The 27,411-nt window shown below is 43.9% G+C and overlaps 1 protein-coding gene across 1 annotated transcript in view; it reads right to left on the bottom strand.

The window, feature by feature from the left end:
• Positions 1-1,701: 1,701 nt before the first annotated feature.
• The window catches only part of Vps41 (VPS41 subunit of HOPS complex), a 147,228-nt gene continuing 121,518 nt past the window's right edge, over positions 1,702-27,411 (bottom strand). Inside the window, exons 17-29 of the mRNA XM_003469953.5 lie at positions 27,144-27,236; positions 22,932-23,059; positions 21,405-21,549; positions 19,616-19,657; positions 18,988-19,038; positions 17,763-17,900; positions 12,896-12,950; positions 10,695-10,835; positions 9,325-9,461; positions 4,777-4,876; positions 4,646-4,690; positions 3,177-3,256; positions 1,702-2,367 (exon numbers count right to left, since the gene is read on the bottom strand). Coding sequence (XP_003470001.2) covers positions 2,290-2,367; positions 3,177-3,256; positions 4,646-4,690; positions 4,777-4,876; positions 9,325-9,461; positions 10,695-10,835; positions 12,896-12,950; positions 17,763-17,900; positions 18,988-19,038; positions 19,616-19,657; positions 21,405-21,549; positions 22,932-23,059; positions 27,144-27,236 — 1,233 coding nt within the window. The 3' untranslated portion in view covers positions 1,702-2,289. The remainder of the gene's footprint in view (positions 2,368-3,176; positions 3,257-4,645; positions 4,691-4,776; positions 4,877-9,324; positions 9,462-10,694; positions 10,836-12,895; positions 12,951-17,762; positions 17,901-18,987; positions 19,039-19,615; positions 19,658-21,404; positions 21,550-22,931; positions 23,060-27,143; positions 27,237-27,411) is intronic.

Genomic DNA, 27,411 nt, shown 5'->3' with positions numbered 1-27,411 from the left:
GGGAGGAGCAGCTTCCCTCCAGCACCCTTCTGCCACGCCATTTCTGCCTTGCAGCCTGCAAGCCCTGAACTCAACCCTCGCAAACTGGGATCCAAATAAACGTCTGTAGGTTGTGCGTGTTGGGTTATTTTGTCCCAGTGCTGGGAAAGCCAACACAATGCTGAACCTTTATGTGGCTCAGTTTCCTCCCTGATTATAGCAAGAATCCTTACTTCACAGGGTCACATGGTGATCAAGTAATATATTCAGAGTGCTTAGAACAGTGACTGACATACAGTGTTTACTCAATAATTACCTGACTTTTTAACATTAATTATTCCAAAATAGCAATTAAATTGTGAAAATTTACAGACAACTTCTCAAAAGAAATATCCATTCTGCAGTGGTTTTTCCCTTTTCCATACTGGCTTTTGACCTAATTTTATTTTTGATTTTTTTTTTTTTTTTTTTAGATAGGGTTTCCCTGTGTAGAGCAGACTGCCCTCGAATTCACTTATGTAAAGCAGGTTGACTTCAAACTCATGGTAATCCTCCTGCCTCAGCCTTCTGAGTCTGGGATAACAGGTATGAGACACCATACCCTATTTTACACTGAGCTAGCCACACGTGAAAAATAACTGACTGCATTTTGACTATTCTGACATAAACTATCAGTGGAAGGACTGGATGTTCTTTTAGGACAGCCATCTGATAAGGTTTATTCAAAAGAAAACTGAATCTAAAGAGAGAAAACTGGTGTTCCTAAAAATCAAATGTCTTGTTTGGAAGTTTTCTAACATATTCTGTAATGAGAAATAAACACGTCAGTATTTTCTTCATAAGTTATTTAAAAACGAGAAAAATGTTTAATTACAATCTTGTTTTCCATACCTACAATACTCTTTATATCCAAATAGGACTTGGTATAATTTACCCTGAAACAAAATGACTTAATGAAATTAGTAAATCCTGCTGATGGTCTTATAACTGAACTTTCCTGGAAACGAATCTGCTTAAATAAGAAGGGATTGGTATAAATTTAATAATGGATCTTTACATGAAGCCACTGAAAATAATAAAAAACTGGGAGTTTTGTTTTGGAGAAGAGTGTAAGAATTGGTAAAGTGACAAGCGCCCCATCTTAGAGACAGGTGACACCCAGAGAGGGGTCCATCCGACATCAGCAGAGACCCTGCGGTTCTAACTAGGTTCTTATGACAAACCCGTCTGTCGTCTGTCGTCCATGGGAGTCTGAACTCCATGAAGAAAACATGCCACGCGTTTCCTCTGGGCCCACCTGGTGTCTCTCAAAGGGTGAGGAGGGACGGGCAGCGCTGCTCTGAGGTCGGCAGCATCTTTGCAACCCGGTTTGTCTGCATTTGGTTTCTTCCTGTCAGGAAGGGGTGCAGCAGCGCCTCCCTGCAGCTTTGGGAGAATGAAGGCGCTCAAAGAGTCAGGGAGACACACAGCCAGTTCAGTTTGAATTCTCTCCTCTCTCTGTGCTGTTCTGTGGGCGGCTCCAGAGAAGGCCACGGGGACATCAGACCCCCACCCCAATTCCTCCTGAGACTCCCTATCTACCCTGATAGGGCTGTGCTTTCCTGCCTACCAACAAACCCTCACTGTCACCCCTAGGTAACTGGGTGCTAAGACTCTTCTGTTCCTTAAAGGAACATGAAACTTCTTGATTTCAGTTGTTTAACCCAGTGAACGTGAGTCACATGCAATGAAAAGAGCTAACATTTATTTAGCCACCAAACACTGAACTCCTGACAGGCCCAGATACCCGGAGGGCTGTCAGTATGCACAGAAACATGAATGAGTTAGCATAAAGTTGCCACTGGCAGCATGCCAGCTGCTCTAGACGTCTCCGAGTGAACGAGAAGTTGCACAGTGTTTCATTAAAGGCCTTTTGGGGAGGTCACTGAATGATGACATCAAAAAAGCTGAACCTGGGAAGCAAGCAGAGTGCAGGGCCACAGGGCCAAGTGGTGGCAGGGCCAGCAGTGAGCACGGGGCCACTGCAGCTGGCTCTGTCCTGAGACAGCGGAACAGTCTCAGCAGCTCCCAGTTGCTACAGAAACGTGCCCAACAAGCAGGTGATGAGACAGTGACTGTGAACCCAGGAACTTTCGGCATGGGAGAGCACAACTCTGTCAACAGCAGAGGGACACCGCCACAGATGTGCAGGGGACAGGAACCGTTTGCAGGTACACGGAATTCAAACTGAACTGGCTGAGTGTCTTCCTGACACGTTGGGTGAGTCTCTGAGCAGCCTCGGGGCGGCGAGGAGTGCCCTGCAGTGCCGAGCTACTTCTTCATCTCCAGAATCGCGCTGCCTGGCCCGCGGTTCTTAGCGCTGCAGATGTTGCAGTACTGTGCAGAATTCTGAAAATGTAATTTAAAAAAGAAGATGAACAGATGCACGTAGCTCCTCTTGTTCTGCTACATAAGCACTGTTAGTGGGGCAGGGTGGAGAGGAAAGAGCCAAGGCGGCTCCTTTTCCTGGAGGGTATTTTTGGTGCACAGGGAGATCACAGCACGCTGACTGCACAGCAGCGGGCCAAGTCTGCTGGGGCTGTAACCCTCAAAGAGCAGTGTCACCATACGCGAGTCAGGGAGATCCCGCAGGACATAAAACGGTTCTGTGCTGAGCAGCTCTACAGCGCACAGCCAGGGATTCACTTCACTACTTCTGTAATGTTTAGCCTAGCTCCCTCTATATTTCAGCCCTTGAAAAGTAGACAGCCTGCCTTACATGATGTAGAAGTGCAGTCATCCCACGGTACAGGGTGGGGGTCCGTTCCAGCCCTTTCTGATCCCAACACCCACTGGTGGTCAGGTCCCTTATACAACCAGAATGCAACCTATACAGACGCTCTGTGGGCTTTCAAGCCTCTCTGCATTACTTATCATACCTAACATGATGTAAAGGCTGCACAAATGTTTGCAATACTGCATTGTTTACGAAAGAGAACAAAATAAGCAAATGTGCAGTACTGTGGCAACTTCACAATCCCTAGTATTTTTGATTTGAGGTTGGTTGAACCTAAGAATGTCAAACCCAATGGTACCGAAAGCCAGAGGGGCCCAGAACAGCTTTAATCTCCACCAGGGGAGCCACAAGAACGATGCTTTAGGGTATGGAGCCCTCCCGGCACAGCTTTGGTTCCCCTTTCCCTCCTGCCCCGACTCACCACACCAGGCACAGGAAGGCACTCCTTGTGGAACATGTGGCGGCAGTGAAAGACCACCACGCTGAAGGGCTTGGCCGCATCTGTGGAAGAGGGGAGAGCTCACTGCGGCGAGCAGACCAGGCAGGTGCAGCCTGCACTGGCCGCCTCCGAGGGGGCCTTCCGTCTGAATGCATTCAATGCTGAGGGGTGGACAGCCACATGCAAAGCAGGCACTGCACTCCTGCTGCTGTGAGTCACAGCTTACCTGGTCTCTTATAAATAGGAGCAAAATTTTACAGCAAATGCAACCACACGTATTTTAAAAGCTGCGATCACTGTGTGTATACTGGGCCCCTGTGTGCCCAAACCCTCCCCGTCTTCATAATCTACATACAGTTTGTGGCTTTATGGAAATGCTGATTCTAGTGGACCCAATGTCAGAGGCAGACCTGTCAGAATCCCAGCCTGGAGCCTGTGTGTCACTGCATGCCCACCTCATGGGTCCTATTCTGGTGCCAGTGCTCTGAGCAGGGATCTCACTGTATGTGTGACCTCTGTGGGGCCCCTTCCTGCTGACATGCTGCCTGCACCCCCAGGAAAGCTACATTTTTGCTTAGTGCACAGCAGGTTTTAATCGAAGTGTTTAAAAATCCAAACGTGATTCTCATTCTACTGCCTATGAAATAAACCCTTTCTGCTAAGGGAATGTGAGGCCAGCCAGGTGTTTAGTGCTAAATCTGTACTGCAAAAGTGGGGGGCATTTTTTAGTATCCTGACATTGATGCTTGAATATCTACTTTCAAATTAGGTGACTTCCTCATGTCAGAATGAACCTTAAATAAGAGACTCTTCATTATACATGAAGGCAGACACATTTAGTAAGAAACAGACATAAACTGACGCTTGTGTCTCTCTTTGAAAGGCTCAGGGTTCCAACTGGATGCTGAGTATGAAGTTTCCATGGAGATGGGAGATGACAGATCCAGGAGCCTAGCAGGCCACAACACAGAAAGAGTACAGGAAAGCCACCTATAAAACGTTTTCTTAGGTGCACACGGTCCTGCCACCCTAAGCTAAACATATGGGTGCCAAGTTCTGCCTGGCTTTGCTTTACTCTGGGATGGTGTTCTCAAAGGGTGCCCTGCACCAACAGCTTCAGTTCCCTGTGAGCTTGTTAGGAATGCGTGATCCTGAGTCACCAGGCCACAGTCCCTGGGGCGGGTGGTACCAGGTCCTTAGGCTGTGCCCATGGCGGCCATGAGCCCCAGTGCTGTACACGTCCGCTCTGCATGAGGTGGCACCAGCACCAACAGAGTACGGACAGTGGCAGAAATAATCTCAGCCTGGATTTCTTGGCAAGGACAGAGGTGGACATAATCTTTAACCTGGATTGTTTTGAAAGTTTGTAAGTAGAAACGAACCAATTTCAGAATATTAATTCCACCCCTTGCTGACACATATTTTGGGCGACTTCCTTTTGATCTTCTCACCTGAGGGGAGGATGGGGGACAGGCAGGACTCGCAGATGTTCTCCTCTGTAAGAGAACACACTGGGGTAAGGTGTGGCTCCAACCCCGCAGCAGGGCGCATGGCTCCGAGGGGCGGTGTCGGGTCTACCCACCATCGACCAGGACGCCTTTCATTTGAGTTCGGTGCATCTTCTTCAGTAAGGACAAAGAGTCGGCCACCAGGATCTTCTTGCAGCCTTCCCGCAGCAGAATCTAATGGACACATTTGAAGAGAAAAGCTGTCCTAAGCACACTAATCCTGCAGATGAAAGGCTTCTTACTGGGGCCTTAGAAAGTCCTGGTGCTCCAAATTGTTCTGCTTTCTGGCCCTTATTACCTTCCCGCCTCCCCCAAACCTCACAGGACAGACCTGGGAGGCCACGAGCCTCTCACTATCCTTAGCATGTTCTGTATTTTTAAAATGATGACACAGTGGCTCTGTAGCCCTCTGAAGGTCAAAGACAAACTTCAAGGTCTAGAGACCCCGGCCCTGCCTCCAGCCCTTCCGTGACTTGCTCACTCTGGTCTTTCCATCTCTACCCAGGATGGACAGTCTGTCAGTCCAAAATCACCCCTATATTCACAACCCTATCTGTTCACTGCAAAGACAGGCACTGGGTGGACACATGCTGAACAGAGAGCCAAGTGACTTTTAGTGGTGTGGGTCACAGCAGTACCAGTATGGAGGGCTTTGGCTTTCTCCAAGTGATATCGGTCTCTAACACCAAACCCACAAAGCAAAGCAAAACCCATGTTTTGCTTGTAGAGATTCAGTCATGCTACTGGGGAAAGGGAGTTAAAGGAGCAGCCGGTGTGATCCCCATGCTTATCACCTCCAGCGGCCTTGCCCTGTGTTCCCTCAAAGGTCCCCAAGAACCTCTATGTATAAAACTGTAAGTATATACTCTGTATACGAAGGGCACACTCGGGAAAGCAGAATTGATGTTCAGATTATAGCTGTTCCTGCTGTTTCCAGTACTGACGAGCAAGACATGACCATATGTCAGTATTCTTACATTAACTGACATAATGAATTTCTTTTTATTTTCAGTGGTAAAGACAAGCGAACACAATACCTTCACACTGGGCTACATCCCCAGCCCTTGGTCAATTTTTTTTTTTTGAGGCAGTGTTTTGCTAAATTGCCCGGGCTGGGGTCAGATTTGTGATTCTCCTCCAGCCTCCCAGAGCACTGGTTTTACAGGCTTGTACCACCACACCCAGCTGAAAGTGGAATTTTTTAAAATTTAAAGACATTAAAAATTTAACAGATATCATTAAAGTATAAATTTTGGGGAAATTTATAAGCAAGCATATACATCTGCTCAGCTTCCAACACTCACATAATAAACTTAAAAATAGTGTCAGCTGTAGCATCCCTGGTGCTTATTTCATGAACAGCTAACTCTGACCCTCGGGAGTGCTCGGCATGAATAATACAGGATGAAGGCACGGCCAGCAGTCTAGACAGAAGCCAGTGGGTCTGCAGACTAAAAAGAGACTGCAGACTAAGAAGGAACCATGTCCCAGCAGGAAGACACTTTCTGAACAGGCAGAGTTGCTGCCTGCAGAAGGCAGAAGGAAAAGTTCACAACTATAGCTAACTCTGGCACTTTGTGCTTCATCTGATCTGGATCCAAAGCTCCCGATCAGAAAGACATAAAAAACATTTTGTTTCACTGACATGACGACAGGTAGGATTATCAAAAAAATAAGACATCTGCAGAGAAGTCTTCCACGCCAGAACATCTGCAGTGACTGAGACTCCTGAGGTGGCAGGGGAGAGACAGCTGCATAAGACACCATGAGGCCTTGCACAGGACCCCGCATGTGCCCGGGTGTGATGGTGATGATGAGGTCCCTGAATCCCTGCAGCAACTCTATGAGATGACACCGACCTCACCCTAAACGCTCAGGCTCGGTGCTCTCTGTAAAAGTCCTTCCTACAAAGGCTGCGAGTCACACGGTGCCGTAGCTGGCTTACTCCTTTTCTCACTGCCGAGTTCCACTCACTTCTGTCTCTTCAGGTCACCTTACCCCGCCTTTTCAGCTGTGGACTGTCACCTTCCACTTGTCTTCCAATCTCCACAACATTGGCATTCTTTAGGCAATGAGGGCACATGCACTCTCTCCTATGACCACTGCTACTGCACTCTGATTACTATCTTTGCTATGGTTTATACCTGGATGCTCACCACCCCAAGGCCCATCCCCTCAAAGGTGGGGCTTTAGAAAGGGGACTGGATTTGGTGCTTATTGCTGACTTGCTGCTACAGGCGGGATCTGGTGAGAAGAGGTGGCCATGGGGGGCATAGTCTGGAAGGGTTTATCTCCCTCCAGGCCCCCTCCTTTCACCTTCTGCTTCCTGTCTATGCCCCTGAGCCACGCTGCCCTGCCCTGCAGCTGGCAGAGCATGGACTGAAACTTCTAAACCGTGAGCTAAAATAAGCCTGTCCTCTTTTAAGCTGGGGGTGTCAAATATTGTGTCCCAGTGGTACGGAAAGTAACCAGGAAAATGTTCCATTACTTTGTGTGACTTTTCAATATATGCAACATTAAAAAGAAAGATGCCCAAATTCCTGCCACTTAGATTTAACTGATCTGTTTTTTTTTTTTTTTTTTTTTTTTTTCTGTATGCTTCCAGGTATGCTGCCTTCAGAAAACAAAGTATTGCGGACACTTTCCTGCACTCCAGTTCCTCCTCCTTACACATACAGTTATGACTATGTTTAGTGTGTGTCCAACTAAAATGTGCAAGTAGTAGTGGCTCATCACGTTACTTCTGGTCTGTGAAATCAGTATTGGCCTGGGAAGTGGTCCCTTCAAATAAAAAAAGCAAAGCCTCATTAGGAAAAGGCCTTTGCTTCCACATCTTCCTGTCTGGAACGTGGTTGGGAGGTGTGGAGATGCAGCACTGATTCTGTGGCCAAGAGGTACCTACAGTAAGGCAAAGTTTCCTATTGAGGGACACTTAGGCTGTTTCCAGTGTAAGGCTGCCAGGGAGCTGGTGTTCAGAATGTCACATACGCGTTTCTATGGAACTGCGGTCCATGTCTTACATCAACACTGTACCTCCTGGGTTATGTTTTGAAGGTACATTCCAAATGTCATAAAAAGTAGTTACATTATTTTACATTCTCATAAACTAAGCTTTGCCCCCTTACTCCTCTTAGATGATCACAAAGGTCCTCTTACAACCTTACCTTTTGGCTGCAAGGTTATGCTATTTCCAGGAAATCAATTTCTTCCATCGCAACAAAAATGACTTTCAAGTGAATCAGTCTGAATTTTTAAGGCAATATGTTATGAACATTCTGAAGCTCTATGGAAACTAGTGACATACTTAAAGTTAGGAATTGCTCAAATCCTTTTAGGGGAAAGATTAGGATGCTCTGTAATTAGCTACATGGAGGTAATGGGATCCATTATTCTTATCACAAATTCTGAATTAAGAGAATAATAAAGTCCTATTTTAGTAAAACAAAGGTGAAGTAGAATTTGTTATGTTTCTTTCACACAATGGATTACAGAATGGCACAAACAAAAACTATCAAACAATTTGAAAAGTTATCCTCCTTGAAGACATTTGGGTGGCTTAATGCAGCAGCCCCCCTAATTCTCACACTCTCTCTGATGTCATGCTGTGTACCCTACAATAAAGAGCCACACTTTCTCCACATGCCAATAGTCTGGGAACGTCGTAGCAATCAGAAACTTTCTCAAGGGGTGATGTTTCTAGTTTTGTTTTCTTTCATGTGTGATACTGGGAATGGAACCCAGGGCCTTAACACTGAGCTATATCTCCAGCCCTTTTTTTATTTCAGGCGTGGTCTAAGTTGCCCAGGTGGCTTGAACCTGGGATCCTTCTACCTTAACCTCCTCGAGTACTAGGATTACAGATGTGCACCACCATGGCCAGCTCTGGTTTCTTACATGGTTTTCCAAATATGTGGGCCCAAGGAGGGACTCAGGCAGCTTATTCACCCGCCCTCTTGGTAAGCGCCTGCGGCATGGGCCAGGAGGAGAATACAGCTCCCGAGATCTGGCCATGGAGGGATTCAGGCAGCCAGCAGCTTATTCACTCACCCTGCACCTGCAGCATGACCCTGGAGGAGAACCATTACCTGTGAGCCTATTGCCACTCTGGCTGAAAATCAAGCACCCTTCCCCAGCCTGCCCCTCCCCACCATAGCTACTTGGGATAGATGTCTCAGCATCCCTTGGGAGGATGACCATATGCACTATAGCAAATATGGAGGATTTCCTTCTATCTTCTGTTCGAAGGCATGGGTTGTTTTTACTGTTTTGTTATGTTTCTTTTGCTCTATTCAGTATTCTCAATTGGTTTTATAATGTTCTATTTTTGGTTTGATTTTACTATACCTAATTGACTGGACAACTATTGTGAAGTTAAAGAGATATACCATAGTACATATTACTACTATCCCAGTACCCTACTGTGAAATCCTGTACCAATTTCACTGCATTGTCTCGATTGGCTTTGTTCTGTCTTGTGCTGTTGCATTTTTACTACTTTCAAAAATAAAAATGTATATGGGCCTAAGTAAAATGTATTAAACTAAAAGGCTCTAATAACACAAATCTTAGTTACCCAGAAGTAAGCTGTTTAGGTCAGGCATGCTTTAAGATAAGACACTTACCTGCAAATTATAGTCCTGCAGAATTTTTACCAATGAATCCCTCAGATTGGGGATCTCCATTCCCTCCTTAATTCGGTGAATCAGTAGAATTGGGTCAACATGTGTGCCGATATTGTTTAACAAGCCAGTAATGAATGCTATAAAATAGAGAAGACAATGGATGTATAAGCGATGTTATTTGCACATAATAAATTTTTTTTTACTAAAAATAACTAAAAAATGTTAAAATTTTTGAAGTTTTAAATTTAATTCTCTAAACTCTCAAGAATCAAGTTTCCTTAAGACATAAAGGAAAAATTAAATGAGAACAGTTTAAAAACAGGCAAACAGTTGGGTATGGTGGTGCACACCATTTCAGCACTTAGGAGGCTGATACAGGAGGAATGCCAGCATGAATTACAAAGTGAGTTCAAGGCCAGCCTGAACTGCATAGCAAAATCCGTCTCAAAGAGACAAACAAAACAAAAAACAACACTTTCCTTAAAAATACAGTTTATATTGTCCAAAGGAAACAACTAATATTTATTGGGAACTTCGTGTGTTTCATTTATTATACTGTTTTCTCTGATATTTTGCAAGGTGGGACGTTATGTGTCCCCATTTTACAGATAAGGGAGACGAGGTAGATTTACCAAAGTCACAAAGCTAGCAAGCAATGAGGCCACATTCAAAACCAGGCCATACCTATAAGTCCACTTTGGTTTCTAATTGTGCCAACTTGGTCTGTTAAGAGTCTGCAACCACTACTTTATCGTGCCCAGTTACATTTGTCAGATTTCAAAAGATTAAGTCACTAGAGCCAACTTCAGATGAAGGTATCTGAACATGAAAGGAGACTGTATACCACTATTACTAGCCTATCAATCCTTCCGTGTCTTCAAGAGGCTCTGGGTTACTGCTGGGTAACTGCTTTGGTTTCTAAAACTACAGCTCAATGCAAATGGTAAACCAGATGACCAACAAATACAAACTCCTGAAACAGCCACTAAAAGCTGTATTGCAAACACTCACATACATTTTCATAGAGACTGGTAAGGGCTACAGGATTTCAAAATAATTGCGCTGGTATACAAACGAAAACCAAACCCAAACCAAAACAGGTGACACTTACTCAGTGTGGCTGATGCCTGGGGAGCAGTGGGGGCACGGTTAATAAGCCATGCACCGCTTTCTGCGTCATACTCGGCAGTGCTCAGTGAGGAGACACCTGCCCTTTCTGCCAGGGAGGAGGTCAGGAACCCTCCCAGCATGCCTGGCCTATTTTTATTGTAGACACTTCACTGTATTTTTAATTCAGTCTCAATCTTATTCTACATGTAACTGGCTATATTGGAGAGAAAGCATTACAATCCGGTGGCCCCTCTGCTTACGTGGCTTATCGATGGAGTATAAAATGAGATCTTCCCAAAGTTCCCCATCGTCTTGCTCCTTGGCGAATTCAATTGCTTTATCCACATCATGCAATTCCTCCATGATCATCTTTAGGGCACTTCGGCTGTTGCCCATCCGGCCTAGATGGGGGAGGAAGTAAGGAAGGCACGATTTACTTTAAGAACAAACAGCCTCTCTTACAACCCATTTACACAGTTTAGAAGCTAAATCAAAAGCGCATTTTCTTAGTATCACATTCACTATCCATAGCAGAGTGAGGTAAGTATTTCCCTCTTAGTGGATATTCACTTTGTGCAGAGCTCTCCTGTAAGTAACTTACACAAAGTGCAACGCTCAGGAACCCTGCACTCCTAGGAGGGATGTTCTGCCAGTGCGACCACTTTATACAAGTGTTAACGAAAATGTAGTCACTTGCCTTGTAGCTACTGACATCAGAGCAGGTCCCTCAGCTCAGCTCTGCTGGATTCTGCTTTCCTTCCCACACGTGTTTGCTTTGGATGTTACCATCTTCATGTGTGGTATGCTTAGGACTTTTAGAGGCCGAGGAAATCATTCTGCCTGTCTACAGTGGTTTTGCTTGTTGTTCTTTGGATATAACTACAGACTCTCTAGTTACACAACTGTATCACCGGGCTCCCTCATCTCTTTTTCCAAGTTCAGGGGAAAGCCTTGCAACAACACCCTTCCCAAGACAAATTATTCACCACCTATGCTTCTGTTAGCTAGTTATAGCTTTACACACTTTGCTCACTGATTACTGGCATTTCAATACGTTTAAATGATTTCCACCAGCTTTTGTCATGATTCTTGCTTTAGAAAGCCTGCTGTGGGCTGTTACCTCATCCTGTCTCCTCCCTGCACAGGGACAAGGGAAGGATTTTGAATCTTCCTCATTATGGGCCACCACTGCCAAGTCGAATACTGGGTGAAAAAAAATGACACCCCACTTCATATCCCTTTGGTAGCATTGTGTTTTTTTTTTTTTTTTTTTTTTTACCAGGGTTAGTCTCAGCATGTGTGTCTTTTAAAAATAGTTATTATTTATGTGTATAGGATTTTAAGTATTTATAAAACCAGACACAGCTCTTTATAAGTCTTTTGCTTCTAAGTATGACATGATAAAAATGTATTCCAGCAGATTATTTCTTGGGGGAATACTGTAAGAAGTAAATGGATGAACTACTTGAGGTTGTAAATTAGAACCCTCAAAATGTGGTCATGTAGCCCCAAAAGCGTTTCCCCTAAGGTAAGTAATTTCCCATAAATGCAAAGTTCCAGCCTGTTGCTAAGCACACACATCTTGCATATGCATAAGAGGGAAAAGAAGATTTGGAAATTTTTCAATAGAGGCCAAAGAAGCCAGTGAGAATTGTACAAGAGAAGGTTATGGCGTGGGACAGCACTAAAGGGGAAGTGACCCTGGAGAAACAGCTCATGGAAACTTTCTGCTGTACGTCACTAATACCTGGCTTCCTTACATCGTCAGGAAACCCTGCACTGCTCTGATGCAGTGTGATGGAACATAAAAAGGAGTTCTGGGTCCTGCCATGCCTAGTCCAGAAACAGTGACATACGTCAGGGCAGGAACCAGAAGACCAGAGGCAGCAGATGAGCGCACTGTGTTGAAAAGTTGTTTTGCTTAAGCTGCCCATGGTGGTGCATGCCTCTAATCCCAGTATTTGGCAGGCCAAGGCAGGAGGATTGCCATGAGTTCAAGGCCAGCCTGCACTGCACAGCAAACCCTGTCTCAAAAATCCCCCAAATTAAAAGTTGTCACTCTTCTAAATTCCACATTTAACTGCCTTTCCTCCAGTTATATATAATGTGAATTTTAAAAATGAAGATTATTTTCTATCAATATGATGGTACTATAAACTGATTATAATTTTTAAAAAATTAATCTGTTGTGAAATGAGTGTTGTGTTTAATTAAAATTACTAGTATATTCTTCCAACAGTATTTACTAAATAACCCTTCTGCTTTGTATCCTGAGTTTTTTTTCACATATTAATCTTTTTCATGCATTAAATTCTTTTTTTAACACATGAAATACACAAAAAAATGGGCAGCAAATTATGTTACTTCATTCTGAAATGTATGTCAATTCTTACACGATCTGTATCAGGTTGGTGCACCATTTCTTTCTTTATGGAGACTAAAATTAAATAAAAGTACTTACTTAGAAGATAAACCGTCTCTTCTACAAAGTTTCTCTGCTGACAGATTTCAAGAGCCTTCAAATGAAGCAAGGTAAAAATGTTACTAAAAGCTACCAGACAAGAACAAATATTAATAGAATCACTTCCAAGTGTGAAAATGTTTCCACTGCTTTCCTTTAACAACAAAACCAAGCAATAAAGATAAATGTCCTTGGCTCTTGCTGGTAGCCACTTTCCCTGGCCTCCTAGAGTTACTGCGTACCACACATGTTAACAGATAATGTACGTACAGCGATGTGGAGCATATTATCTCTTCATTTTACTTTGGTTTCTAGAGTGCCCTACTTCCATTAAACACAGTCATTTGTTTAAAATGTTTCCTTCCAGTGCAACACAAGCTCCATGAAAAGTATGCTGTCCAAGGTAACACGTTCCTGCGCTGGGCAGGACCATCTGCTCTGTAAACTTAAGCGGTATGCATGCACAAGTGAGTGAGTAAGTCAATCAACCAACCAATCAATCAGTCCATCAATCTCCTGGGAATATTGCTGTGGCCAGCTCAAAGGGTTTGAGAACTCTGCTCAAGGATCTTTGAAAAGCCAGAGGGAAAAAATGTACCTGATCATCACGAAGATTCTGAAGAGAGAAGGGTTTCTTGTCCATGTAAAAAAGAACATTGTGTGTGTATATAACTTGGTACCTCGAAGCAAACTGATGCTCGTTTACTACGTGCTCTGTGCTAGCGGGTCAGATTACACAAGAGATGCCAACGTGACAGCAATAATAAAAATAGTGATGACAGGTGAGTGGAACACAAGAGGAGGCACTCAGGAGGAGCAGAAGCAGCCTGAGTCCACACTTATGGGGAGGATGACAGGGATGTAGCCACATGTTATTCCAAGATCAGTAGAACATGAGGGAAGGCACAGAGAAGGGAACTGAACTCGGGTCCTTTTGCAGAAAGGTCCAGAGGAGAGATGGCACCTGAACTGGATGCAGTCACAGGGACAGAGGACCTCACAGCTCTCCTACATGACTTTTCAGAGTCAAGCATCTTTACAGTGAGCAGGGTCTACCTTGCTCACTGTAAATTCCCAGAACAGTTACCTCCCAGCTCCTCTCTCCAAGATGTCTTCCTGCCTAAGGTGTTTCCTTACCTCTACCCTGCGGAGGACTTCAGACAGAGATAACAGGGACCAGACAGCAGCTTATCCTAGACCTCCCCTCTGCCTGTTCCTGCACACAGGGCTTCAACACCAGCCTCCATCAGCCAGCAACTCATTTAATTTCCCTCCGCTAGGAAGACGTGCATGCTGAGCCCTGTGCTTTGCATCCTGCCTGGCCCACGGTAGGTGTGCAATAAAAATATATAGATATATTTTTAATGAACAGTCAGTAAAGGTTTCAAGAGCAAGTTTCCTATCACATATTGAGATTAGTCATGTGAAAACAACTAGCCAGGGTTGTTTTAAAAACAAGAATCAAGAAGATAAAAAGAACAGCTCGAATTAATTGGCTCTGCTCAGAGATCTATCTTGGGAAATAACAGCAGGAACTGGTTTTGATATTTTGATTTTTGAGTAAGAATTTTTCTGGAGGCTATATATTTTAAACTAGCTATGAGGCAGGAAAAAGGCTGATCACAGAGATCAATGCAGCAAAAAAAGGAAAAAAGTATAGCAAACATCCCTGGAGTTTAGAACTGTAGAGAAACTAGGAGTCTTTTAAGGTCCATGCACCATTTAGATGAGAAAGAATAACTGAAGGCCGCAAGGAGGAAGAAACAGGTCATTTGATGACTAACAAGATCCCTTTAAACAGAGTGAAGGTAGTACAAACAGAGTGAAGAGACAAAGTACAGAATTAGAGAAAAAATCTGCTGCTAATCCCTAAAGGACTGATATCTAGAATATATAAAGAACTCAAAAATTAGAGTCCCTAAATTTAAAGACCCAATTAAAAAAAATGGGCATCCAAAATGAACAGACACTTCTCAGATGAACAAGTACCAACAGTCAATAAATACATAAAAAAATGTTCAACACTGTTGGCCATTCGAGAAATGCAAATTATCACTCAGTTTCCATCTTACTCAAGAAAGAATGGCTATCTTCAAGAAATCTACCAGTCATAAATGCTGGAGAGGCTGCAAGAGAAACAGGAACCCTTCTTCAGCGTTGGAGGGAATGGAAACTGAAACAATCACCATGGAAAACAGAATGGAGATTCCTCAAAAAACTCAAATTAGAAATTCCATTTGACCCCGCTATTCCCCTTCTGGGTATGTGCCCAAAACAGTTAAAGAGGATGTTACAATGATGTATGCACGCCCATGCACAAGATTTGTAATAACTAAATCTTGGCAGTAGCATGTATGTCCATCAGCAGATGTCAAGACAATGTGGTATTTATATATAACACAGTACTAATCTGCCCTAAAAAGGGATAAACTCAAGTCATTTATAAGAAAATGGATGCATCTTGAGATGACAATGTTAAATGAAATAGATAAGACTCACAAGCTTAAATATCACATAGTTCCTCTTATGTTATAAAAAACCCAATACATAAAATGTAAAATAACATTAGGAAAAGAGAAAAAAGTTATTATAATCCAGCAATGTATCTGAAAGTGTATCTTTTAATATGATACTTTTATGCATTTTTATGTTTTTGGCTTATTAGTCTGGCTCTTAATCTATTTGATGATAATTCAACAAGGACCTATAAAATAAAATGAATGAATCTGATACTGGCAAAAATATATCCAAAAGGGAGGTTGGGTGGGGGGGGGGACAAATCGATTGTTGGGTAACATTCCCCACAGTGTTTGTAATCATTATGTACTGCAAACTTGTAATAACAAAGATTTTAAAAATTTTTTTTAAACTGCAGGTGTGCCACTGTTCACACTTGAAAACCACACATTCATCTCAAAGCCTCCCTGGCAGGAGGGGAGCAAGTGACTCATGTCAAAGAGCTGCAGAACACAGTGGGGCATCTTCTGGCCCCCATCCATAGTCAGGTCACCCAAAAACAGGTCTCGGGCACCACATGCCTTGGGGCTGAGCTCACGCGAGGTAGCGGAGCAAGATAAAGAGTCAACTCTCCGACCCTGATCGGGCCACCTGCCCTCCCACGCGGCAGTGAACTGAACATGCTCTGCTGCACTGTGACCCTCACTGCACCCACTTGTAGCCGAACCCAGTCCCAGCCGACACCGAGACAGTGCTCATTCGTCCAGAGGGGATGCAAGGTGGACCTCACCCTCTGCTCTCTCACCTGCCTGCAAACACTGCACCGTCTTTCTGATGCTACCTTGCTCAGTGCAAACCCAGGAAAGGTAAGTGGAAGCAGTTCCCTGGGAAGCCGAGGCAGAAAGATCACAAGTTTGAGCCCAGTCTGAGCAACTTAGTGATTCAGCAAGACTGTGTTTCAAAATAAAAATTAAAAAAGGTTGGGAATGCAGCTTAGTGAAAAAGCCCTAGAAACAAGGGCTCTGAGTTGAATCCACAGTAGTATACGAAGAAAAATGGAAAAAAGAACAAAAATCCTGACATCAGAGGACCTGGGTTACAGTTTAACATGGGCAACTGTGTCACTCACAGATAACCAGAATGCTAATAAAACTGGACAGGACAAATGCACACACAAATGGTTTATTACTAAAAGGTATTCATGAATCAGTTTTATGCTTGACTCAAGCATTCAAATGTAAAGAACTCCCCTCTCTTCTAGGTCACAGAAGACTGCCTGAGAACATGCTTGCCTCAAACCCAAGGAGTCTGCAGTCTAAAGCCACACCAGACGTGTCCAAGAAAGCAGCCACTTGCTTTTTTAAATGTGACAATTTAAATTTATACTGATTAAAATTAAACTAAATTCAGGTGCTGGCTTTACCAGCCACACTTCACATACTTAGCTGTGATGCGTGGCCAGTGGCGGTCATGTGGGGCAGAGGAGGTTTCTGCAGCGCACAGAGCCGGAGTGTGACCCAACGCAAGGGAGGCCCTGAGCGAGGGGTCTGAAGGCGGGAGGGGGCATCACCCGCTGCAAAGGAAGCAGGAGGCTCCAAAATCTGAATTTCACAGGTTATTCTTTCTTTCTTTTTTTGTTTTGGTACCAGGGATCAAATTCACAACTTCGCATTTGCCAAGCAGGCACTTGTGCCGCTGAGCTAATAAACCCCAGCCCAGTGCTCCTTTTCTTGATTAATGTTAAGGTAAAATAGAAATCTGAGAGCACCTTTTAATTATAAATTAAAGAATGATTTCAGCCTAATCTCAACCCCGTCCTCTTTGATCCAGGCTTTAAATTTCTTTCATTGAAGTCTATGAACTTCATTTCTCAGACTCCATCCCTCCGGCTTCCTGAACACTGCCACCTGGTGAGCGCTGCTGGGCACGAGACACTCAGGCACAAAGCCTCCAGAGCTAAGAGCCTGTGCTATCCCTTCACCACTCTTAGGCACCACCCAATCGGATTTGCAAAATGCAGACTAGTGCCTGATGAACACACCTGAAAATTACAGGGAAAGGACACTTGAGCAGTTTAAAAATACTGTATTTTACATGTGTGGATAATAATGAATGGCTCATTTGTTATTATTTTCATTAACATTTTTAAAGTCTTAAAATGCTGCAGACCACAGTAGAGACTCCTGCCATCACTCGGCTGACTGAGTCCCTAGTTTACCTTTGCTCTGGCTCAGCCTGCTGCAGACTGTGTGAGCTCCTCACTAAAACCTCACCCACCAGGACTCCATGCTCATCGCTGGCCCAGCTGAGCTGCCTGCTTCCCCCACAGGGATTCGAGAACAGAAGAGCATCACAAGTGGGACAAATGGCTCCTCTGCTGCCATGTACCAGTGGGCCGCCCGTGTCTTACCTTCTCCAGTGGGCAGTGCGTGCTGTCTCGGAGAAAGGGCAGCAGGTTGGGCCGATCATACTCTGCGTAGAGACTGATCTGCTTCTCGTGGTAGCACTGCCCCTTGTGATGGTCTCTCTTGAAGAGCTTGTGTAAATACTGTGTGGAATATACGTAAGTGGTGAGCACTGTAATCAGAAAAGCACGGTGCCTGCCCCCACTGCCATGCTCAGCTGTGATGGCTCCCGTAGCGGGCACAAGGTACACTCACACTTTGTGTGGCACTTACCAGGTGAATGACACAGAACAGACACAGAAGGTCAGGCTGGCCCTGACGCGGTGACTGCAACTTGTTATTTGCCGCATAAACTCCATGACAAACCCACTTCTCAGCTACCTGTTCACATCTCCCTGATGCACCTTAGGCAAGGCGGGGAGGGAAGAGTCGCAGGAGGGAGCTGATCTGCTGGTGAGGACCACCAGCTACTGACGATCTACTGGGGCTGGGGTCAGGGTGTAGACTGGGACACGTGGCGCTGTGTCCCACACACAGAGTAGATGGGGAGGCCCTGCCACCTCTGCTGGCTGACTCGAGAGGAATGACTTCACCTGACAGGGAACATGAGGCATTTCAGTGTGGCCTCTGCACCATTTTACACTGCCCCAACTGTGCTGGAACACAGAGAGCTGTTGCCTTAACCCTGCCTTGTGCCAGAAATCACAGCTTTATATCCCAGCATCCTTCAAGGAAGCCCAGACTAGCAGGCCTGCGAGGCACAGCCACAAAGACCATGTGAGAAGTGAGGTCAGCTTCGGCTGGTGCAAGGCTCTGCTCTCCACCACTCTGAGGTCCTGGAGGGTGGCTGTGTGGCACCTCCTTGGCGGGAGAACCTGGTATCTACAGTGTGTCGCTGGCTTAAGCATACTTTACAACACGGTGATGTTTCATGGCAACTGCAGAGGGAAGGAGCTCAAGCCGAGGCACAGTTTGGTAACAAAAAAATGATTAACTTTTTAAAGTCCCAGTTCAACTGCAAGTGGAGTTCAAGTGCCCACTCTGCAACTAACCCCTAGCCTTGGATTCAAACAGCACATGTTACATATTAATACTTCCACAGTACTGTTGTGGTGAAAACATACCTGTGTATTGCCCTCTGTAAAGCCTTCACTCTTAAGAAGACTTCACCAATAATGAAAGGCATGTCACCCACTGTTACTGAAAAGGGCAAAAGAACCCAACACTCACCACATGCTGTAACTCTGGTCTGTCTTCTAATTCTTCCACTACCTTTTTAATCTGGCAGAAAAAGAAAATTTAAACATCAAGTTATGAGGATACAAATGCAGCTGCAAAAATGATCCAGTGAACACCTTTTCCCTTATAACTAGCACGGCTCCAGCTACTTATCCAGAGGCACAAGCTACAGTTGGAATATGTCTCGCTCCCCTCCGAAACTCCCAGTGACACCTGATTCCCAAATGTAACAATACTGAAGTGGGCAGGCAGGAGGGGGCCTAGCAGAGGTGGCTGGGCCACGACTGCCCTATGAGTGGACTAAGGCTGGTCTCTGGGCTGGATTAAGTCCCACGAGAGTGGGCGGTTACAGAGAGCGAGCTCAGCCCCTCCTGCCTATCTCACCTGACTCTCCCACAGGGTGCCCACGTGCCCTTCCTGTCCTGGCACCACGTGATGTGCCACGCTACCCTGCGACTCTGCCAGCTACAGTGCTGGCATGAGATGGGGCCTCTCAGCCTTGTACCAGAGCCGTGGCTCAAAATAAAGCTCTTTCTTTATAACACACGAAGTCTGTGCTATGGAGTCACTAGCAACAGAAAATGGTCATGTACGCAGACACGTGTCAGAAGATACTCACTGAAATTTTATCTTCATTGTCCAAAAGCATGTCAACAGCTTTCTGGAAAAAAAAAAAAAGCCACAGTCATTGAATTCTGCTGTGTAAGAGGAGAGCACTAAAGACAATGTCTTACATATTCAACCACAGGTCAAGGTAGAGGGTTTACTTCCTGCACGGCAGGCATACTCAGCTTTACAGTGGCCCTGATGGAAAATGCTATCGTGCAGGAAAGCATTTTAGTGTGTCTCGATGTGAGGCCTATGTGTTTTGCATTCTACTAGATGGTGCCTTGCTATTGCTTAGCAAACCCCAAACATCCTAACAGCACATGTAACAGCTCTCCCCCACACAAGTCTCAGATACCTTCAAGTTCTCCTGTAACTCTCAGCTGCTATGGAGTGGGGTTCACTAGCAAAACCACAAAAATGTGCTTTTCTCCTAACTACCTTAACCGTGACTGTCTCCCTGTGAGGTTCCACAGGCATGAGGGGCTGGTCTCACACAGAGAAAAGGGGATGAGTCAGAAAAAGAGTAAGGTACTTTAAGTTTCAAAGTGATAGAAAGTGTGTGGATTTTTAGGATTTATTTTAGCAACTCTAACAGTTACGAAACCCTAAGTAGTTTAGGATAAAAGGTAGGGGAAAGACAACCCAGCACACGAATACCTGGGACTGCTCTTGAAATTGCTATGACTCAGCGCTTTGCTCCAAAGTTTATTTTCTTGTTCTCTGAAATATGAGACTATTCCTAAGATGTCTTCTAATGAGGAAATTGATTCTTTAACTTTAGTGCAAACTCTCAAATAATTTCCCCTCATTCATCTTTTTTCTCTTTATGCTGGGGCCAAGGGTTTGTTGAGTGGAAACTGAATCTGGAGAAAATATAATTAATTTTTATATAAATTATCTCATCCTGTTAATCGTCCTCTGCCAGAAAAGCAGACTCTCCAAATGCATGTCCTTCATACTGCATAATGCTTTGGCAGTCTGTCGTCCCTACAGACTTGACTCAGTACACAAAGATGGGCTAAAGCAACTTTGAGAAAAGAGGCAGACCCAGCTTTGACCTAACTAAGGCTCCACCACTGTGGAGACTAATACTGCACACAATACTCCGAAACAGGGTACAATATAATTGAAAAATCACATCAATTTTTTGGAGTTTTCAGAGTTCTATTTCTTGACTTCTTTAAAATTTCAACTTTCTCAATAAGAACAACATGTATATGGAGTCTGTTATTTCTATCACCAGTGCTTGTAATTAGATTCCATTCCACACACACACACCCCACTTGTTTCAGTTTATAAGTATGAGCTAAACAGGCTGGGTTCCCTCATTAGTCAAACAACTTACTATTCAAATTTGATTAACAAAATAATATTCCATGTCCTGAATGGAAACCTCACATGCTGGACCCCTGCATACCAAGAAATGTAACAGAAGTGTCTGGTTCTAATCTGAAGCTCCCTAAGATTTTAATTCTGGGGCATAGATTAAAAGGGTTAAATGAGCCAAAGCATATTTATCACTTCTTTGTTTCTATAAATTATATGAACTGTTTCACTAAAACCAAATTATGCACGCACACACAGAGTCCTTTAAAAATTCCGTATCAAATTTATAATTTCTCTCACAGAACACTGGCTACTGAAGCAGCCTAACATTTAGTGAAGATCAGAATCAACTGAGCAGGGCTGGCATGTGGCAAGGATGTGCTCATGTAGCAACCTGGCATCTGGACAGATATCTAATGACTGAACACTTGAAGATTAATGTAGTTTAACAGTACTAATAAGAAGCACATCACCTCCGAATCAAAGTCCATTAATAAAACTATCTTGTCCTTGATAGAGCTGAAAAGATTATGCTTGTGGATCAACTGGAAAACATCTTTGTGTCTCAGCGTTAGGTAGATCTCTAGAGCGTTGCTGTAGTTTTTGTCATAGGTGTACCTGGTGACACAAAAATGTTTACATGCTATTCATCAAGCTCTAAAACACACACACGAAAAACAGTGCTAATGATTTAGTAATACACGACCGGTAAGTATTTCTTAGAATCTTGCCTTTCATTGCACCAACATTCACACTGTTTATATTTATACTACTCAAATAATAGATTTTTCTTTATTAAGGGCTCAACCTTAAAAGTTTAACAGAAATCTGTGTTTCTGACATTGAAGTTGTGATCCAGAATGAAGGAAATATTCATCTTAGTAATAGAAAAATCAATTAAAATTCTTAAGCTGTAAATACGTTATATTCCCAAAGTTTATCTGAGAGTTGCACAAAATTAAGACATACTTCTCCAATGAAACAACATTTTCCACACCAGTGAAGTCCCTAAGCCAGCTCAGGAAAACCAACTGAGCCACAATTACATTGTCTATTCCTCCCTAATAGTGCTACAGGATGCAAGGGATAGCTAGAACATGGCTTCCAAGAGGGAATGGATCACATTCAACCTGGCATGCACAAACATGACTTCCTTCTCTGTGGAAAACCCAACACAGCCCTGAAGCTCGGGCCACTCTGTGTGCCTTTCCTAGTCTGGGACAAAGACAACAGGAGGGGAAGTCTGCAAAGGTGGGGTGCTAAGGCAGGAATTGTCTTCTTGGATGGACCCACAGGATACTTCAAGTTCTGTTAGACTGAGGCTCCTGGAGGGGTGTCCTACCTCTGTAACACAGACATTAGCACTTAGTGTCTAATAAATATTAAATATATCAGTGAAGTTCCTACTTCCTGAGGCCTGACTTGGGCGTCAGTCTCCATGCCTGGGTCTCTGCTGTGACACCTCACTTAAAGCTCAGAATTATCCATCAGGAATCCTTACCTGTGACCTCATAAATAAGGAGTCTGATGTTTGTGAGATTAACTGGCTTGCAAAGCAATGCCCTAAGCCTGATCACTGGGAGGTCATTCTGGTTGGAGTTGTGACCTTGGTTCGGCAGCTGTACCTTCATTTCTCACTTGACTCCCTGCTCTGCTCCTGGCTGTCAAGAACTAAGCAGCTTTGCTCCACCAGGCTGCCACGACATTCCAACCTCGGAGCCAGCTGACCATGTGTCCCTGGTTCCAACACCTGGCAGCGGGGCCTTTGGTCCCCTAAGCACTGCCTCTCCTGCGCTGTGGGAGACTCATCACATTGGTACAGCTTCACACGTGTCCTCACCTTTTAGTTATTCACCTGAGACTTATGAAAGATTTATTTTTTTAAATTGGCACTGAGTAAAAGGACATTGTAAAAATAGGCTTTCAGTGTTTGCAAAAACTAAAGTGTGGGACATTTTTCAACGCAGATTGATTTGCGAAAAGGAAATAAATATACTCACAATTCTGCCAGGGTTTTAAGTAAAGTCTTGTTTTGACTATCTTTCTTCAGGTGATCTCGAACTGCTTGAACTATTACTGAATTGTTGTACAGATCTCCAGGCCATTCACGGATCAATGTGGCAAAACCCTAGGCAAAGGGAAGAGCAGAAAATGAAGAACACTCTTTAACCAGGTGTGCGACGATGACATATATACATGGGTTTTGTCAGTGATTCTTGTGTTGTAACCCCTCCTCAAGGAAAGCCATATATGACATCTAAGCTTAACTGTCAACTAGACTGGTTTGGGAGTAGCGGGTACTACCGGGTCTGACTAGATAGATCACAGACGCATGGCCTTGGGGTCTGGAGCTGGTCCCGGGCCTTCCTCTTTGGTACTGTTCCCTGCTCTGCTTCGTGATCACTGTGAACTGAACAACTTTGCTTCACCACACCATTCTGCCGTGACCTTCCTGCAGCAGGGCCAATCGACCATGGAATGAATCCTCTGAAATCCTGAACCAAATCTCTCCTCCTTTAGGTTGTGAGTACTGGGGGCTGTGTCCCAGTGATGAGAAAGCTGACTAATGCCTTATTAGTCATTAACCTACTAATACATTATTAGACTAAAACTTAAATCATGGACTGTAAGACTGTCTTCACTCCCAGAGGATCCTGTCCATACCCTAAGAAGAAATGCTGAAGAAAGTCTAAACAGACAGGGCTCACTGGGTTTCCATCCTCCCTTTTTTTTAGCCTATGTGATGAAATCACCACAAAAACCCCAGAGAACTTCCAAATGGTCAGCCAAGAGGAAGACCTGCCTGGAGTAGTGAAGGCACTCCAGAGAAGGCCTGGGAGCTCGGTATCCTTCCCATACACCTCGCCCTGTGTGTTTCTTGATCTGTATCACCGGGCTGGTACTACCCTTTACAGTAAGATGGTGTCTGCCTGAGGGCTGTGAAAACCTTGATGTTTAGCTAGTTGGCCAGAAGTACAGGGACTTGCAACTTGGGGTTTCCCACTGGCAAAGGGGAGGGCAGGGGCTGGGTGAGAGTACGATCTTGGAACCTGAGCTCTTAACCTGTGGGCTCAGATGCTCTGTTCAGGTTCAGGGTCAGAACTGCACTGGGTTACAGGTCAGAATGCCCAGTGCTGCCTGCTTCAGTGCTGATGGCTGCTTGCTGGGGGGCAGACACCCTACATCTGCTGAGGCCACAGAAGTTTCCTATGCCCAGTGTTGGGGGATGAGAATGGAGGAAAACTGGTTTTTCTAATGCAATAACAATCCAAATACTTTAAACACTGTTTAACAGAGCTCACGTAGAAGACTGAGAAAAATAATAAAAACACTGGTCAAAAATAATAAAAACTCTGGTCAATAAACATTGAATCGATTTTCTGACTGTGAATTACCGAGTAGCAAAGGCAGACATGGACAATCTCATTTACTGATCTGGGGAAGTGGCAGTGCCTACTTTCCCCTCTTCTTTTTGTGCAGTAGGTTGAACCGAGGGCATTTCAACTGAACTACATTCCCAAATACCCTTTCCCCATCCTTTTAGATTTTGAGATAGGGTCTTGTTAAATTGCTAAATTCCCCAAGCTGGGCTCAAACTGTGGTCTTCCTGTCCAATTTCCCAGAGTTCTGAGATCACAGGTGTGCACCATTGTATACAAACTACCACCTTATTTCACAAATGATGAAAGTAAGAAAAAGCACACTACCCCTTCCATAAAGTGCGTGGGTTTGTACCATACTCATTCTGGACTAACTACAATAACTGGTGGACAATTTTGACATCTTTTTCAGATATTAGCTAAGATACTTTCCTCTCCACCTTCTAGGCATGTTAACTCTGAACATGCAGCTGTGCAGTGCACAGCCAGCACAACTGTACACAGCAATCCTTGTTGGTGAGGAGCTGCTCCCACAGTGCAATCACCTGCCATCATCATACCTTTTATGCATTACTACCTTTGTCCTTGTCCTCCTGCGGCTCTGGCTTCTAACCCTGGTTCGCTTGGGTTTAGGACTTTGGCAAGTCTCATCACCTACCTCTGAACCTGGCTATCTTCGGATCTTGAATTTTGCAATTCAGGGGAAAAAAAAAAAAATCAAACCTCCAGATCCCCTGATTCGATCCTGCTTCTCACCTGCAGCAATTCTAGGCCAGTAGCCTGTACAGGATCTGCCTTCCTGACTCCGACCTGTAGCTCTCACGTTTTATAACACAAAGTACAGTAGAAGGATTTCCTTACTGATCCTTGAGCACTTGCGTGCGTATTTCTGGGGTGGGACGGGGGGATCTTGGACATACTCAAAGATACTTATGAGCAGTAAAAATGTCCTATTACTGGAACTTCACCAATTCCCCAGCTTGGGGAATATAAGTAACTTCACCAATGCTTTAATAAATTTATTTAAATGCTATTTAGAAGTGAAAAATCTGGTAGGAGCTGTTTCTGTAAAGCACCAGGATTTAGTGGAAAGAAAATCACTGAAAGAATCAGGAACATAGTTCTTCTATAAAAATTTCACACAATTTCAACCCCAGTAACCCCTAGCGGGACAGCAGAAGACATGTGGACAACAGATCATACGTTTTATGTCTGCACTACAACCAGGCTACACATTCCTGGCACTGCAGTTTGACTTCAGAGATTTGGGGAGGGGATTTGACCAGAGCTTCAAAACATTCATGGAACAAAACTGAAACCTGGGGTCAAGTCTCTCTCTTTCTTTTTAAGACACTGTGCATCCTTGGTAATTGTTTTCTGTCACTTCCTATAAATATTTATGACACTTTATGTCCTTTTGTATGTCACTGATGCTGAGCTGGGTAAAAAAAAATAAACTGACAATTTTAAAAAATGGAACAATGAACTAAAAAAAAAAAAGACACTGTGCAATGTGTAAGAATAAACATGCTGTGAAGACTGCCACCCCGATCTGTCAGCAGCCCCGAGACAGGAATAATAGTGTCAAAGGACAGAGAGCTGGTCTCCACTTTCCTTCTCTCCTGTCCAGCCAACAGCCTCACAGTACTGTCAACTTGTAACACAAAGACAAAGCTGTGTGGTCATTCTGTGCGATAAAGGCACAATGACCCCAGTATTAGTGGGCACAAATGTTTATTCTGGTCCACCTTAGGCTTCACGTACCCTGAACAAATGTGCTATGTGAGGAACAGTGAGGAAATCAACCCTGTGGCCATTAGGATTAACTAGAGAGCAGGGCCAGCAAAGCCTGGCTTTGACAGAATCTCAAATGTACAGAACACCTCTGTCCCATCATAGAGGGAAAGCTTCAGAAGAATTCATGGGATAAAATGCCACTGAAGCTGGGCATGGCGGCCAGTGTCTAGAACCCCAGCACTTCAGAGGCTGAGGCAGGAGTTCCAGGCCAGCCGAGGCAGCAGAATGAGTTTAAGACCAGCTTGAACTGTAAAGTGAGACCTTATCTCAAAACACCAAATCAATCCATCAATCAATCAGGCAATCAATCATAGAGACTGTGCCACCTTTATCATGCTTACACATTTGTCATTATCATTAAGAAAGAAAACCTAACTATTTAAAACAGTTCTACTACGTGGTAAATTAATAGGCAAAGCTGTATGAGTATGATGAGAACTTCTATGCAAACAAGTCACAGAACATTTTTAGCTACAGAAAGCATATTGATGATGTCATTTGGGGAAGAAAAGAACAGAGAAGTCAGCAGTCTAAAGAGGTACAGTATTGTGGGTTTTTTTTTCCTTTTTCTTCCCATAATCTGATCATTAGTGTTCTGTCAGTAGCCAAAAAATTTCATCTGTATGTGACTTAGAAGTTATTAAAGAACACTGCTGTTTGATTATGTGACAATTTAATTCAAAATCACATGCTAAGTTGAGAACAGGGAAACATAAAACATGAATTGCCTGTAAGAGCTTATAACAATAAAAAATTACTTACAACTTTCTTAATACTATGGACCAGGCACAAATCCTACAACGTTCAGGAGAAAACACCTATAAGCTGAGGTTTAAGCCATGCTGCTTATTTCTTTGAAACTCAGTCAAAAGTTCTCTAATCAACAAGATAACCCTGATGATGCAAAATGTAAAATAATTTCTTTAAGAGCTGGTGCATTTGAAAAGATTATAACAGGATCATAAAAGATACAAGTTCTAGATTTGACATTTCCCATCAAGAATAAACAAATATGACCATGTTGGGGCACCATACCTCATAATCACTTTCCAAAAATTCGTGTAAGATCATTTCATAGATGAGAGGTTTCAGAACTGGATCCCTTCGTGGCAAATATGGACTAATAGCCTGGAGAAGGAAAAAGAAAAGGAAAATGAACATGGAATCCTTTAGAAACTGGTAAAACGGCAGACAATCCCAGTTACTTGGGAGGCTGAGGCAGGTTCGAGGCCACCCTGGATAACTTAATGAGACCTTGTCCAACAACAACAAAAAGAAGTAGCAAACAAAACTGTGTTCCAGT

The sequence above is a fragment of the Cavia porcellus genome, unplaced genomic scaffold (assembly GCF_034190915.1).
Source record: "Cavia porcellus strain 051 isolate PalLab524CR breed Dunkin Hartley unplaced genomic scaffold, mCavPor4.1 scaffold_23, whole genome shotgun sequence".
In the NCBI taxonomy this organism is placed as follows: Eukaryota; Metazoa; Chordata; class Mammalia; order Rodentia; family Caviidae; genus Cavia; species Cavia porcellus.
Note: the sequence above shows the minus strand (reverse complement) of the source record. Positions and strands in the feature narration are given on the sequence as shown.